General features: G+C 38.6%; 1 protein-coding gene across 1 annotated transcript in view; it reads left to right on the plus strand.

Moving 5' to 3' along the window:
- The window catches only part of LOC130910793 (uncharacterized), a 42,222-nt gene that overhangs the window by 16,204 nt on the left and 10,445 nt on the right, over positions 1–15,573 (plus strand). The window contains exon 3 of the mRNA XM_057828747.1: positions 6,446–6,691. Within this exon, the coding sequence (XP_057684730.1) occupies positions 6,446–6,691 (246 nt within the window). The remainder of the gene's footprint in view (positions 1–6,445; positions 6,692–15,573) is intronic.

Below are 15,573 nucleotides of genomic sequence, written 5' to 3' on the forward strand. Positions count from 1 at the left end.
GAAGTCAAAAAGGGTAACCTACGTGAATTGTGTGGATCTTTAGGGGTGTGAAAAAATATCGAAATGGTGATATATCGTGATACTTTGTATCCCAAAAGGTTATCGATATGCTCCTGCAAAGAATCGAGATATCGTTTTAAAGAGGTTGCAATGTACAGGGACCAACAAGTTGCTACCAAAATCTTCCACCATAATAGTGTCTCAGGTAACTCTAAGGCTGCCATTGACGGTGCTCGACGCCCAATCCATTTAGACTGGGAACGTTTGTTCATTCAAAATAATGCTGTAGCTATCGATTATTTTATTAGTCGATTAATTGATTAACTATTTAGTTCGAATAATCGAGTAATCGGATAAGGAACACAAAAAATTAAAATACCTGAGCTGAGCCTCACACGATATATAAAAAAAAGAGGATCTATGTACAACAAAACAACAACTGGTTAACTTACATAGCAAAAGTCTTCTAGCTTAAATGCTATAAAATGCTAACGCTTTTTTACAATGCTCTTAACAAATGGCTAAGACACATATTCCCACAAAAAATGGCTAAAATATTCCTTTAAACTAAATTACGAACGCATTCAGAAAAATCATTAGCTCAAACAAAAACTTAGCTTATGCTGGTCTTAACAGGGAGCAGATGGATTCAGCCATTTGAAATGAGGTAGACTAGAGGGCTGCGTATCCACCCAAATCAATACAAATTAGGGGTGTCAAACGATTAAAAATTTTAATCGAGTTAATTACAGCTTAAAAATTAATTAATCGCAATTAATCGCAGTTCAAACCATCTCTAAAGTATGCCATATTTTTCTGTAAATTATTGTTGGAATGGAAAGATAAGACACAAGACGGATATATACATACAACATTCTAGGGCTGGGCGATATGGCCTTAAGTACGTATCACGATAAATTGAGCAGATTTACCTCGATAACGATAAATGACGATAAATTCGCCCACGCAAACCGTTATATAATTTGAAAATTTGAATCAATGCATGGAATACAAATTAACAGTTTCTCGTTAAATTTATTTACCAGCTTTCAATTTAACAATTGCACATGCAGTCTAAACATTAAGTATTAAAAAAAAAATCTTGTAAACAATAAGAATTCTTGTGTGAACATTTATAACAGCTTGTATGACTTGAAAAATATCATCACTTGAATTTCATTAAATTCATTCTGCATTGTTATACACTAGATAGTGGCATACGTTTAGATATTTAGAATAGATACAAATACGACACATCCACCCGCCCCCCAGAAATTATACTTAATTAAAAAATAAAATGTTTCACAAACCTTTCCTTTCTTTTATTCGGCTCAATTATTTACATCTTATGATTTTGGAAATCCTTACAGTATGCAATAAATAATATTCCTGTTCCCAAGCCCTGTGCTTACTGTACTGTAATTTTTACAAAAAAATAAACAATACATAGGTACTCCCCATCATCTAGGACGAGCCACTTACAAGACTAGCACTGTCGTGTATTACAAATACTGCTTTGAACACATCTTCACAGACAAAAGCAATGACACAGGCTTAAAGAGGTCAACTTTAATTGTGTAAATCACACTTAATGACGACACGATCTCCTGGTTGAAATAGACGACATCCACTTAATTCTATTGAAGATATGTAATGCTGAGGCAATTTGTCAACTTTACTTTTAAAAAGAAACGTGCACTGTTTATCCAGTAGATGGGGCTCTTGCAGTGTGTCAAACAGTGATTCAATTTTGGGCAATTGTCTTAAAAGTGGTTCATTGTTTCAGAAAGCCTCAGTTTTTCCATCCCTATCTGGAACCCGTCAAGAGTTTACTTAATGTCGGGTGAAAGTTTGGCGAAGCTAACTTAAGCCCGACTTCATCCCGTTTACTTGTAGCGTTAGCCGCTAGCGTTAGCTGCTAGCGTTAGCCTACCGGGCTTCTGTTTGATTGGCTTCCTGAAAACCATGTGACTCCAAACGTAAGCACACTGTCTGCTTTCTTAAAGGGGAATGAACATAGCCGAACAACACAGAGTCAACACAGAGTCAAAGCGGGATGAAAAGACTATATTTTCTTCTTTTATTAAATTACCGAATTTACCGACATGGTCAAAATTACGTCGGTCATCGTGAAGAATTTCGGTAACGGTAAATTTTCGGTTTACCGCCCTGCTCTACAACATACTGTACATAAGTGCTGTATTTGTTTATTATGACAATAAATCCACAAATGGCATTATTAACATTCTTTCTGTTTAAGTGATCCATGGATAGTTAGACTTGTAGTTCATAAAAGATAAATGTTATAGTTACAAGTTATAGTAATTTTTCTATTAAAACCCCTCTTCATATTTTCGTTTTAATAAAATTTGTACAATTTTCAATCAAAAGTAGAGTTAATATAATAATAAGAAGAATAAAAATAACAATAATAAGAATTGAGTGACCAAACTCTTGAGTAATGCCAGTTCACTTTGCATTGTTGTTTAGCTGTGTGAGAATAGGGCCTTATTACTACAGACTGAAGTGCTTTACTTTTGGTGAACATTATTATTATTTTTTTCACTAAATGATACTTCTGTTTGTTGTGAAGGAGTTACAGAAGCGTATGCCAATAAACGGCGCAGCCCAAAGAACGCCTGTGTCTACTCGCCTTTGTAACAGATGTCTCTCTGAGCATATCTTACCCAAAATACAACGAGACACATAATTGCCACTAAAAGAAAGCAAACTTCCCGAAATATGTGTGGAGCACAAAGCAACAGCATAAACGTCTCACAACTACTAATTCTCCCACTATTAGATGGAATAACATTAGTATGGAACGGTGCTGCGCTGCCCCCAAGCGGCCGCTGGCATGCTCTTCACTCTTAATGTCCATAAACGGCCTCATTGAAATCTGTTTGAGGCAATGCGAGAGCGGCTTATTCAGTGCATGCGTTAATTGCGTCAAATATTTTAATGTGATTAATTTAAAAAATTAATTAACGCCCGTTAACGCGATAATTTTGACAGCCCTAATACAAATAAATGCAAACACTTTCAAAACAAACCATTACAATGCCACTTTACACGAATATTCGAAGCAGCAAAATTGTATTTCAGTCTTTTTTTCTAATCGAATACTCGAGTTAATCGATTATTCGTTGCAGCACTAATTCGAAACCAGAGCATTCGCAGTCATTCTGTCCGATTTTTGGGGCATTTACAAGTCACTTGCTGTTCATTTTCAGGTCATTTCCTGTTGAGTATGAGTCACTGCCTCTTCATTCGGGTGATTCCCAGGTCACTTCCTGTTCTGTAAGTCAAAATAAAAAGGAAGTGACCCATAAAATACCCCAAAATCAACAGGAAGTAACTGAAAATCAACAGGTAAATGACCTTAAATGGCCAAAAATTACCTCATTGCCTGGCATTGGCTGCCACTGATGGCCATAGACGTTCAATCCGTTTGAAGTGGGAGGGATGGCAGCGAATGAACAAATGTTCATTCGCTGCCACCCTCCCAGTTCAAATGGATTGGACGTCTACTAGTGATAAACTCATTCCAATTCACAGCAGAAACTTGTTTTTCTGTGTATTAGTTACAGTATTTTTAGAATATTCTAGAATCATTTCCTGACCAATGTATCGATAATCGTTGTATCGTCAGATCATCGTTATCGTGAGCTTTGTATCGCAAACCGTATCGTATCATGAGGTAACAAGAGGTTCCCACTCCTATGTAGATCCGATGAGAAATTTTTCAAGCGGGGGTGGTGGTCGTAATTCCATCTAACTAACGACGTTTTATTGAAGTTGCTAAGCCTGTCGCGATATGCAATGAGTCCATTTGTTGCAAGGTAAATAAAAATCTCACATATCGAGTAATCGACTGAAAATTCTATCGAGTAATCGGATAAAACTTTTTTTTTAGGTAAAGAGCAATCATTGATATACATGAGAAAATAAAGACATTTAATCCAATATTGAATCATTTTCAGTCAATCAATGTCTTTATTTTCGATGTACATTGTTGAAAACAGCCAACAATTGCATCTAAGATGTGACTAGGAAAACAAATTCACTGCTTTCACTCCAAAAACTTCTAGATCTTATAAAAAAAACAACATATTTCTTACCTAAAAATGTAAATACGCTTGATAACACACATCACTTGAAAGCTACGTGTTTTTCCCACGTGTTTCAATTTAATTTCCATTTGTGTCAAGTGATTTTTAAGTTAAGTTTTAAGTTAGTCTAAACTAAGTTACGGTAGGATTTTGAGTTTTTGCAGTGTTCAAAATAAATGTATGATACCAGCTGTATTGGAGCACATTTATTCAGCAATGACTACTGAGCTAAAACTGACAGTTAGCTTTATTATGTTTTAATTTTACACCCTCATCACTCTACAGCGCTATGTTTTTACAGATTAAATAAAGCCTATATGTAAGACACGTTAGCCACGCATCGACAGTGGTCATAATCAATAGAAACCTAGCCCTCCTAAGGGCTAATGTTACATGAGCGAGTGACAGTAACGTTATATTTATTAGCGATGAGAAGTCTACTGCTTAAAGATGGCGGCTGTTTACTAACGCTGCCCAGACGCGGCCGAGTCCGTCATTTCGCATCTAGTTCTAAATGCATGCGATATCTATGAGACGCATCGGACACTACCTGCTACCAAACTAACATCATGCGGGCATAGTTTTTAGCGACGTCGGCGTAGTTTGTAGCGGGTGTCGGCTGCGGTAAGTTTAAAAAAAAAAAATAATTTTTTTTTCAATTGCTTCTTCATCTACGCACAAGACGTCAGCGCGTTGTCGCGCATTAAAATTAGTCCGGGCAAAACGTGATGCTTGGAGCTGGCAAAATTAAACGATTCCTCGAGGTGAATAAAATTACTCGGATCAGTTTTTAAACTCGAGTTGCTCGAGTATTCGTTTCAGCTCTAATTTGGTCGTCTTCCGCCGGCGCCCCGGCCATGCGGCCTGGCCGTTCATTCCGTTGAATAGGGTTGCGGGTCTTATCAAATGTGCTACTGCCCTCCAGTGGCTAGTTTTATTGCTTTAAAATGGATTTTCAGCCTTGTACTTTGGAGCAAAGTTGCATCAGAACCCAGAGGCTTCTCTTGTGAAAAAAAAAAATGTAAGAGAAGTATAAATACGTTTATGGGACACTGAAACAATTAAAAATAGAACGTATTTATACATTTTTGGGAGCAAATGAGTTAATAAAGAATTTAAGTGTTCCAAAATGTTTTTGTGAATTAATAAGCGTCAAATAAAAATTCATTGCTAAATTATCAAATGTAAATTGTTCATTTTTTATTAGTTGACTAATCATAAAATTAGTCGGCTGACTAATCGGGAGAAAATTAGTCGTTTGGTACAGCCCAACCGGAACATATTTCCTCCGCACCTTTCTCACCTTTTTAACCTCTGACCCATTTTCATGCCTGATTAAAAGAGGGGTGTGCCAGCAACTAGAGCAGACGTAGCACAAACAAATGGCATTCCTTCAGGTCCATATTGCAGAAAACGGGGGGCTTGAAAAATTAATTTATTGTGATGACGTGACTCGCGCCCCCCCCCCCCCCCCCCCAAAAAAAAAACGCGTCCGGTCTGAACCCAACTGTTAACCGCAACAAAGAAAAAATTCAAAGGCCTCTTTTGGCTGTCACTTCAAAAGGATTAGACAACTAAAAGTTATAGACAAATGTAAATTCTAGGGCTGTCAAAATTAGCGCGTTAACGGGCGTTAATAAATTTTTAAAATTAATCACGTTAAAATATTTGACGCAATTAACGCAGATGCCCCGCTCAGACAGCTTTAAATGAGGGTACAGTGAAACACTCACTTGTTAATTGTGTTTTATGGAGTTTTGCCACACTCTGCTGGCGCTTGGGTGCGACTGATTTTATAGGCTTCAGCACCCATGAGCATTGTGTAAGTAATTATTGACATCAACAATGGCGGAATACTAGTTTATTTTTTGATTGAAAATTTTACAAATTTTATTAAAACGAAAACATTAAGAGGGGTTTTAATATAAAATTTCTATAACTTGTACTAACATTTTTCTTTTAAGAACTACAAGTCTTTCTATCCATGGATCGCTTTAACAGAATGTTAATAATGTTAATGCCATCTTGTGGATTTATTGTTATAATAAACAAATACGGTACTTATGTACAGTATGTTGAATGTATATATCCGTCTTATCTTTCCATTCCAACAATAATTTACAGAAAAATATGGCATATTTTATAGATGGTTTGAATTGCGATTAATTACGATTAATTCATTCTTAAGCTGTAATTAACGCGATTGAAATTTTTAATCGTTTGACAGCCCTAGTAAATTCACAACATAAGGATGATTGCAACGCACACGATTGGACGTCAACTCCGGCAAATCACGTATTTTTTTATTTTTTTTTAAATCCTGTGTCCCGCAGACATCACAGTGCAAGATCTTTACGCTGCGAAGCACGATCCCCCCTACGTCAAACAGGAGTCGGAGAGGCCGTATATCAAGCAGGAGGCGGAGCTAGAGCCCCCCAGCATTAAAAAAGAAAAACAGGAAGATGAAATCACCAAATTTGCAAAAACTGTCAGCGTGAAGAGTGAAGAAGATCCAAGCGAAGAGAACGGGGCAGCGAAACGTTCGAGCGACAGCTCATTTCAACACCTGACAACAAAAGGTGAGGGACGATCGCAACCGGACGGCCTACTAGCGCCGCTCTCGGACAGCGACGGCGAAACATCACACTCTTCTGACTATAACACAGATAAGGAGGATATTGACTTTAACCAAAATGCTTCGAAATCCTTAAACAAGAAATCATCAAAAAGAGAGACCAAAGAGTGCGTGGGTAGGAAACCTTTCGCCTGCTCATATTGCGATAAAAGATTTCGCCACAAGACTCGGTTAACATCACACACTCGTTCACACACCGGGGAAAAGCCTTTTCTCTGCACACGTTGTGGTAAAAGATTCGCCCAGAAGGGAAATTTAAACCAGCACACAAAAACACACACTGGAGAGAAACCTTTCGCTTGCACTCTTTGTGATAAAAGATTTTTACGTAGGCATCAAGTAACATCACACATGCGCACACACACCGGTGAAAAGCCTTTTCTCTGCACATTTTGTGGGAAACGATTCACCCAGAAGGTGGAATTAACACTTCACACAAGGTCACACACTGAAAAAAAAAATTTTGTCTGCACATGTTGCGGCAAAAAATTTTGTCTGAAACAAGAGTTAACTACCCACGCGCGTACACACACTGGAAAAAAGCCTTTTCTCTGCAAATTTTGCGGTAAAAGATTCACCGAGAAGGGAAATTTAAACAAACACACAAGAACGCACACTGGAGAGAAGCCTTTCGCATGCACATTTTGCGATAAAAGATTTTATTTGAAGCATCACTTAACAAGTCACGCGTATACACACACTGGAGGAAAGACTTTCGTCTGCACAGTTTGTGGTAAAAAATTCAACAGCAAGCAAGATTTAAAGCGACACACAAGAATACACACTGGAGAAAAGCCTTTTGCGTGCACACTTTGCGATAAAAGATTTTCTCGGACGGATCTGTTAACGATACACATGTGTAATAAACACTAGGAGTGGGAACGGAACCTCTTGTTACCTCACGATGCGATACAACGATAATCGATACATTGGTCAGTAAATCCTTCTAGGATGTTGTACAAACTAATAAACGGAAAAAACAAGCTTCTGCTGTGAATTGGAATGAGTTTATCACTAGTAGACGTCCAATCCGTTAGAAGTGGAAGGGTGGCAGCGAATGAACGAATCATTCGCTGCCACCCTCCCACTTCTAACGGATTGAACGTCTATGGCCGTCAGTGGCAGCCAATGCCATTTAAGGTCATTTGCCTGTTGATTTTGGGGTATTTTATGGGTCACTTCCTGTTTATTTTGAGTTACAAAACAGGAAGTGACCTGGGAATCACCCAAATGAATAGGCAGTGACTTAAACTCAACAGGAAATGACCTGGAAATGAACAGCAAGTGTCCTGTAAATTCCACGAAAATATTTAGCATTTATTTTAGCATTAAGCATTTATTTTTCCGTAAATATTGCCAGCTATGAGGCTAGTCAGTAGAGGTGTGCAAAATTTCCGATTCTTAGATTATTCGCGATTCGGCCGTGGAAGATTCGAGAACGATTCACAAACATCCAAATTCCGATTATTGAAATATGCGAAGTAAAGCCGAAGTACACAACACTCAGCGCGCCGCGCGGTCTTCGGGACGCAATGAGGAACGGAGCGAGAGTAGCTAAACATCATGCTTCCCATTACCCGGCCCCTCGGGTAATGCCAATGCTCAACTCACGGCTCTAGCTCAACTCATGCAACGAGATAAAAAAAACAAAAACACAACAACATACCTGACTGCTGCCGAAAAGCTGCTGCAAAGTACATCCATATGTTACGGTGGATATCATTTATATAGGACTAGATGCAATATAGATTTGGTAGTGTCAGCAGCACATCTACAAAAAGCTAGATGCGGACGTTATAAACGGCCACCATCTTAAAGCAGTACACTTCCCTGCAAGGCTGTTGTAGCGAACCTTCCAAGCAAACCTAATTAACTTTTTATCTAAAATACTCCTAAATCGGTGAAATATTGACTTGAATCTATCTTTAAAATAGTTTTAAAACTTTCACATGTCGAAAGTAGACAAAAGGGAAATTATGGAATAACGGGAGCAATTTTAACAAATTTAACGGTTGATTCACAACATTAAATTAATTGAATGTAGTTTAAAGCTGTTGATACAGAATGGGGATTGGAGTTTTTTATTTAATGTTATTTTTGTATATTTGTTTACTGCTATATGTTAACTTGATACTGAAATAGTAGTGTGGTTTAGCCTGAGAGTATTTTTGAAAAATTTTGGAACTAATGTACAGAACATTAAAAAAGAGGAAAAAAAAAAAAGAGGGGGGTGCATCAATAATCGTTTTATAATCGAATCGGAGCCTCTGAATCGTGATCGAATCGTTAGGTGCCCAAAGATTCTCAGCTCTACTAGTCAGTAAGGAAGTTTGCGGCCGCCTTGCGCAAACAAAGAGCTTTTTCCGTTGAACATTCTTGTGAATAAATGCTTAAAGTGCATACGACACGAGAAAGTCTTAAATAAGATTATTATGTGAATTAGAATCATATTTTGAGACGATTCGACTATATACAGTGGGGCAAATAAGTATTTAGTCAACCACTAATTAATTGTGCAAGTTCTCCCACTTGAAAATATTAAGGAGGCCTGTAATTGTCAACATGGGTAAACCTCAACCATGAGAGACAGAATGTGGAAAAAAAAACAGAAAATCACGTTGTTTGATTTTTAAATAATTTATTTGCAAATCATGGTGAAAAATAAGTATTTGGTTAATACCAAAAGTTCATCTCAATACTTTGTTATGTACCCTTTGTTGGCAATAACAGGCCAAACGTTTCCTGTAACTCTTCACAAGCTTTTCACACACTGTTGCTGGTATTTTGGTCCATTCCTCCATGCAGATCTCCTCTAGAACAGTGATGTTTTGGGGCTGTCGTTGGGACTTTCTACTCTCTCCACAGATTTTCTATAGGGTTGAGATCTGGAGACTGGCTAGGCCACTCCAGGACCTTGAAATGCTTCCTACAAAGCCATTCCTTTTGATGCCCTGGCTGTGTGTTTGGGATCATTGTCATGCTGAAAGACCCAACCACGTCTCATTTTCAATGCCCTTGCTGATGGAAGGAGATTTTCACTCAAAATCTCTCGATACATGGCCCCATTCATTCTTTCCTTTACACAGATCAGTCATCCTGGTCCCTTTGCAGAAAAACAGCCCCAAAGCATGATTTTTCCACCCCAATGCTTCACACTGGGTATGGTACAATTGAGTATTGTTTCTCCTCCAAACACGAGAACATGTGTTTCTACCAAAAAGTTCTATTTTGGTTTCATCTGACCCTAACACATTCTCCCAGTCCTCTTCTGGATCATCCAAATGCTCTCTAGCGAACCGCAGACGGGCCTGGACGTGTTTAGCAGGGGGACACGTCTGGCAGTGCAGGATTTGAGTCCCTGGCGGCGCATTGTGTTAATGATAGTAGCCTTTGTTACTGTGGTGCCAGCTCCCTGTAGGTCATGCACGAGGTCCCCTCGTGTGGTTCTGGGATTTTTGCTCATCGTTCTTGTTATCATTTTGACGTCACTGGGTGAGATCTTGCATGGAGCAAAAATTGAGATTATCAGTGGTCTTGTATGTCTTCCATTTTCTAATAATTGCTCCCACAGTTGATTTCTTTACACCAAGCGAAGACTGAAGAGTTACAGAATACGTTTGGCCTCCGTTATTGCCAACAAAGGGTACATAACAAAGTATTGAGATGAACTTTTGGTATTCACCAAATAATTATTTTCCACCATGATTTGCAAATAAATTCTTTAAAAATCAAACAATGTGATTTTCAGGGTTTTTTTCCATATTCTGTCTCTCATGGTTGAAGTTTACCCATGTTGACAATTACAGGTCTCTCTAATCTTTTCAAGTAGGAGAACTTGCACAATTGGTAGTTGACCAAATACTTATTGCCCCACTGTACAACAATTTAGCAAAGCGCAGATGACGAGAAATTAGTCTTTTAATCTGCCGATTAGCCACGCATACCATTATAGGTCTCTAGCGTCCCCAACAGGTGGATGACGTCAGCGGGAGAATGGGCTCATCAGTTTTACTATTCAGCCCATTGAGGGGGAATTATTCAGAACGAGGAAAACGCGACGTAGAGAGCCGCAAAATGTCATTGTTTCAGAGTCTCTACTCCAATATTTTTACAGGATATTCTTTTTATCCAAGTACTTTTCCCCAATAGCTAATTAAATGGCTTGAGAAAGACCAGTCAGCCCCTTGAGGGGGAATTATTCACGAGGAAAACGCGATGAAGAGAGCTGCAAAATGTAATTGTTTCTCTCTTCTTTTTATCCAAGTATTTTTCCCCAATTGCTAAATAAATGGCATGGTCATGACAAATAACAGTTTTGTGCTAAACGGAAGATGAAATAGTAAAAATGCACTTATTCAGGACGACATGGCAAAATTACTCCATAGTGGTCAAAACTGTCGACCTTACCTTTACTGCCGCACCTCCCGAATGATATTTTATGCCACCTAAATCGGCTTAGGTCATTTCTCTTCCACGGCTTCCGAGAATGTAAACAAACCAAGAGGCGTGACAGCTAGCCGACGTGCTAACCCGAACCGAGTGATGTTTTAAAGTCTTCGAAGCGGAAAATCACACATAACCAGCCCGGATCATTTCACATGACGACTGGGTTGTCGATTGTCTTCGCCGATCGGCAACCCGCCTGGCGGAGAGCAATTTACAGCTCGTTCCCCTGCTACTACGGACAGGAGAGCTCGCCAGGGAAGCAGCTGGACAATGACCGCTGAACAAACCGGCTGACGTCGGAGGAGCGTGTAGCTGCCAAATGGTCAACACAAATATGGCAAAATAATGCTTTAATAAACGGCGAAGACGTAATCAGTGAGAGTCATACGAGAGCGGCTGCCGTTGTTGTGCAGCTAACATGTGCAGCTAATGTGTATGAGGAGAGCTTTTTACATGCCCATCGATGATCAAACGTAAGTAGTCCTTTATTTAAAGAAAGTTTGTAGTGTTTACTTTGTAATTGCTGTATTCGTGGCTATTTTTAACACACAGTTGCAATTTCTGATCGGTTGGAAAATTTGACAGAACACCAGGCACATGGAGAGGGCAATAAGCCGAGTATAGTGCTCTCCCGGCGGGGGGATGTGCGACAAGCTGCCGGTCGTCGGCCAAGCGGGCAAGGAGCATGTCAGCCACAAAATGCAAGCCACCTACATATTAAAATGATCCCAGTATTTGACATAATACAAAACACGATGTTTACTCACTTCCTCGTAAGTCCCATGGTCCCACAGTAGTAGGGCTTGTTTTGGCCAATATCCACCGGTGAATGGGAACATTTTGAAACCCCAAAAAGGCGCACACGCCTCTCCCTCGTACAGCAAGATTTTTCTGCAGCCGTTTGGCTGGCGTGAATCGAAAAAGAAACGAATTAATCCACTAAAACCAGCTAAATCCTTAGTCCTTCTCATACAAAAGTATGGCTGTATAGTGAAGAGGACTCCTTCACCCGTACACTTCACAGCGCCCTCTTCCTCAATGCAAGACCGAAACCGGAAGTCTGTCATTTTTGTTGCGCGGAATTTAAAAAATTGAATAAAAATATCGATCGCTTCTTCACACATCCAAGTGGTTCATTTCATTCAGGAGCATAAAATACCGCGTTTATTATGAAATAAACATGCTTTTTAACCATAACCCTAACCTAACCCTAACTAACCTAACCTAAACCCTAACCCTTAACCCTAACCACAGTGTCACAGGCACTTTAAAGCAGTCAGCACATTTGTAGGTTTTTTTTGTGTGGCAGGGTTTCTGTCACCCTCCTCAAAGTTAATTAGTGTGGTAGAGGTGTCATTCAACTAGTTGTTAGCCGACATCACAAATGTTATGAAAATATTTTCTCAAGGTTGAAAAGTTACCTAGTGTTGCTTTATGTGCAGTATCTGTTTTGTTTGTTATTTTGTCTTAGCTTACCCTGAAGGCAAGCTTCTGCCGTGTAAATAGTTTGTATATAGTGTGATTGTCTTTGTAAATAAACTGTGTGAAAATTTTAAGCGTTTCACTGCCTTGTTTTATGTTGCGTGCCAAGCCGAGCCTTCAATCAGGGCGTAATAATTAGGGGTGCCCGAAATCTATTTGACACGATACCGATATTGATAACTTCTTGCTCCCCAAGGCTGATACCGATACGATAACCAATAATATATCATTTTTCAATGTATATTTACCTGAGTTTTTAAACACCTGTAGGTCAAAAATCTAGTGTTTGATTCAGCATAGATTTGCCTTTAACCAAACCAGAATTTTCATGATGACATGAACATTATTATAATGAACAAAACAAAGACAAGAACAGTTTTGACTTAAAAAGAGTGGCCATATTAATTCTTTCAAATAAATATAATTTGAGTCAATCACAATCAATCAGTCAATATCATTGACGATGTGTTCCCCTGAACAATGAGAACTGATCTAAAGCAAACAAACTCAACATGTATTGTGCTTTGTCAGCAGATAAAACATTTGGTGCAACAGGAGAGGAGACTTTTGTCGTCTTGGTCCATGAAACAACTTTCTTAACGTGGCAATTATAGAACAGCAAGCCTATCAATAACCAAAAGGCCTCTCAAGAACTTGTAAACATAAGACTGTAAAATGCAAAATTTGCTAATTGCCATAGTAAGGTTTAGAGCTGAAACGAATACTCGAGCAACACGAGTAACTCGAGTTTAAAAACTGACCCGAGTAATTTTATTCACCTCGAGTAATCGTTTATTTTGACAGCTCTAAGCATCACGTTTTGCTCGGACTACTTTTAATGCGGGACAACGCGCTGATGTCACGTGTGTAGAGGAAGACGCAAAAAAAAAAAAAAAACTTACTGCAGCCGACAGCCGCTACAAACGACGCCGTCGTTGCAAAATAGTAGCCTGCACGATGCTAGTTGGTAGCGTCTGATGAGTCTCATAGAGATCACGTGTATGTTGAACTTGATGCAAAATGACAGACTCGGCCGCGTCTGGGCAGCGTTAGTAAACAGCCGCCATCTTAAAGCAGTAGAGCGCTAAGCGCAAATAAATAAGATTAACGTTAGTGCCACTAGGTCACGTAACGTTAGCCCTGCGAAGGGCTAGGTTTCTATTAATTATGACCACTTTCGATGCGTAGCTAACGTGTCTTACATACAGGCTTTAACATAACATAGCGTTGTGGAGTGATGAGGGTGTAAAATAAAAACTCAATAATGCTAACTATCAATTTTAGCTCAGTAGTCATTGCTGGATAAAACCCTCCCTGATGTGCTCCAATACAGCCTGTATCATACATTTATTTTGAACACTACAACAACTCAAAATCCTATCAGGACTTACAGTTTAGACTAACTTAAAATTTAACTAGAACTTAAAAATGGCTTGACACAAATAGAAATTCAATTGAAACATGTGGGAAAAAATCCTCACTTTTAAGTGATGTGTGTTTATCAAGCGTAAAGGCATTTTTAGGTGTATATATGTATATATATATATATATATATACACACACAATATATTCATATAAATAAGATCTGACGGTTTTTTGAGTGAAAGCAGTGAATTAGTCTTTTTTTAAAATTCTAGTTACATCTGAGATACAATTGTTTGGGGTTTTCAACAATATACATCGAAAATAAAGACATTGATTGACTGAAAATGGTTCAAGATTAGATGAAATGTCTTGTTTTCTCATGTATATTTATAATTGCTCGTCACCTAAAAATATATTTGTTTTATCCGATTACTCGATTAATCGATAGAATTTCCAGTCGATTACTCGAGTACTAAAATATTCGATAGCTGCAGCCCTAGTAAGGTTAATAACTCATTGAAGGAAAAATAAAGCCTGTAGAACACTAACAAACTTTGCATACTGGCAAAACAGGAGTGGAAACAAACGCTCACATCCCAGTCCGACACCGTGCCAAAAATATTATTAATAGGCCCGATAATATATATTGTTATTGGAGTTATTGGGATGATGTCATAATTCCTATTATCGGACCGATAATTATCGTGCACCTCTAGTAACAATAGAGGTTAAAGAGGTAGAAGTTAAAGGGGAGATGAAGAGTTTTATGGATTTCGGTGTAATTTTACGAATTTCAACTTTGGACGAGTTCACAGCTTTTTAAAACTCTCGATTCTTGGCATGAGCATATCGATAACCTTTAAGAATGCAACGTATCAAGATATATCACCATTTACGTATTTTGCCACACGCCAAATTTTGAATCGGCCTGTTTGGCTGCCATTAACATATTCACTCCCAGCCATTTTCACCGGAGCAAGGCCTTTCGCTCCCGGCTGTTTTACTGGATTTTGACTGACTTTGCAAGGCCCACAGAAAATTCTGTTCTATTGCTATATAAACATAGAACCCACCAAAACAAAGATTAGACTCTCTTCTTTCAACAAAAAGAAAAATCTTTTTCCATTCTTTAGAAATCAGCATTTGAAAATAGCTTAGTTTGAGCAATTTTCCAATTTCTGATGAAAAAATGGAGAAATTAAGCTTTTTGTGAAAGCATACATTTCAAACATAACTTTGACTTATACACAGCTATTTTTTGCTTTAGTTACATCCCAAACATCTGGATGTTTTCCTTTTACAAAGTACAATAAACAACAAGACAAATCGAGCTTTTGATAGCAAAGTAACAATTTATTTACACATAACTAACTGAAATATGACGCTGTTTTGGCCGCGACAGCCGGTTAAACTTTTCCCTCACGGCCGTCTGTCTCATAAAGATGAATTTTCTCTGCGGGCTCTGCTCACGAGCAGCACGGACTCAAAGGCACTAGTGGTCCCGGTCGTTTTGCTCGGTCGTCCGGCGCCTGG

Source organism: Corythoichthys intestinalis, chromosome 1, assembly GCF_030265065.1.
Source record: "Corythoichthys intestinalis isolate RoL2023-P3 chromosome 1, ASM3026506v1, whole genome shotgun sequence".
Taxonomy (NCBI): Eukaryota; Metazoa; Chordata; class Actinopteri; order Syngnathiformes; family Syngnathidae; genus Corythoichthys; species Corythoichthys intestinalis.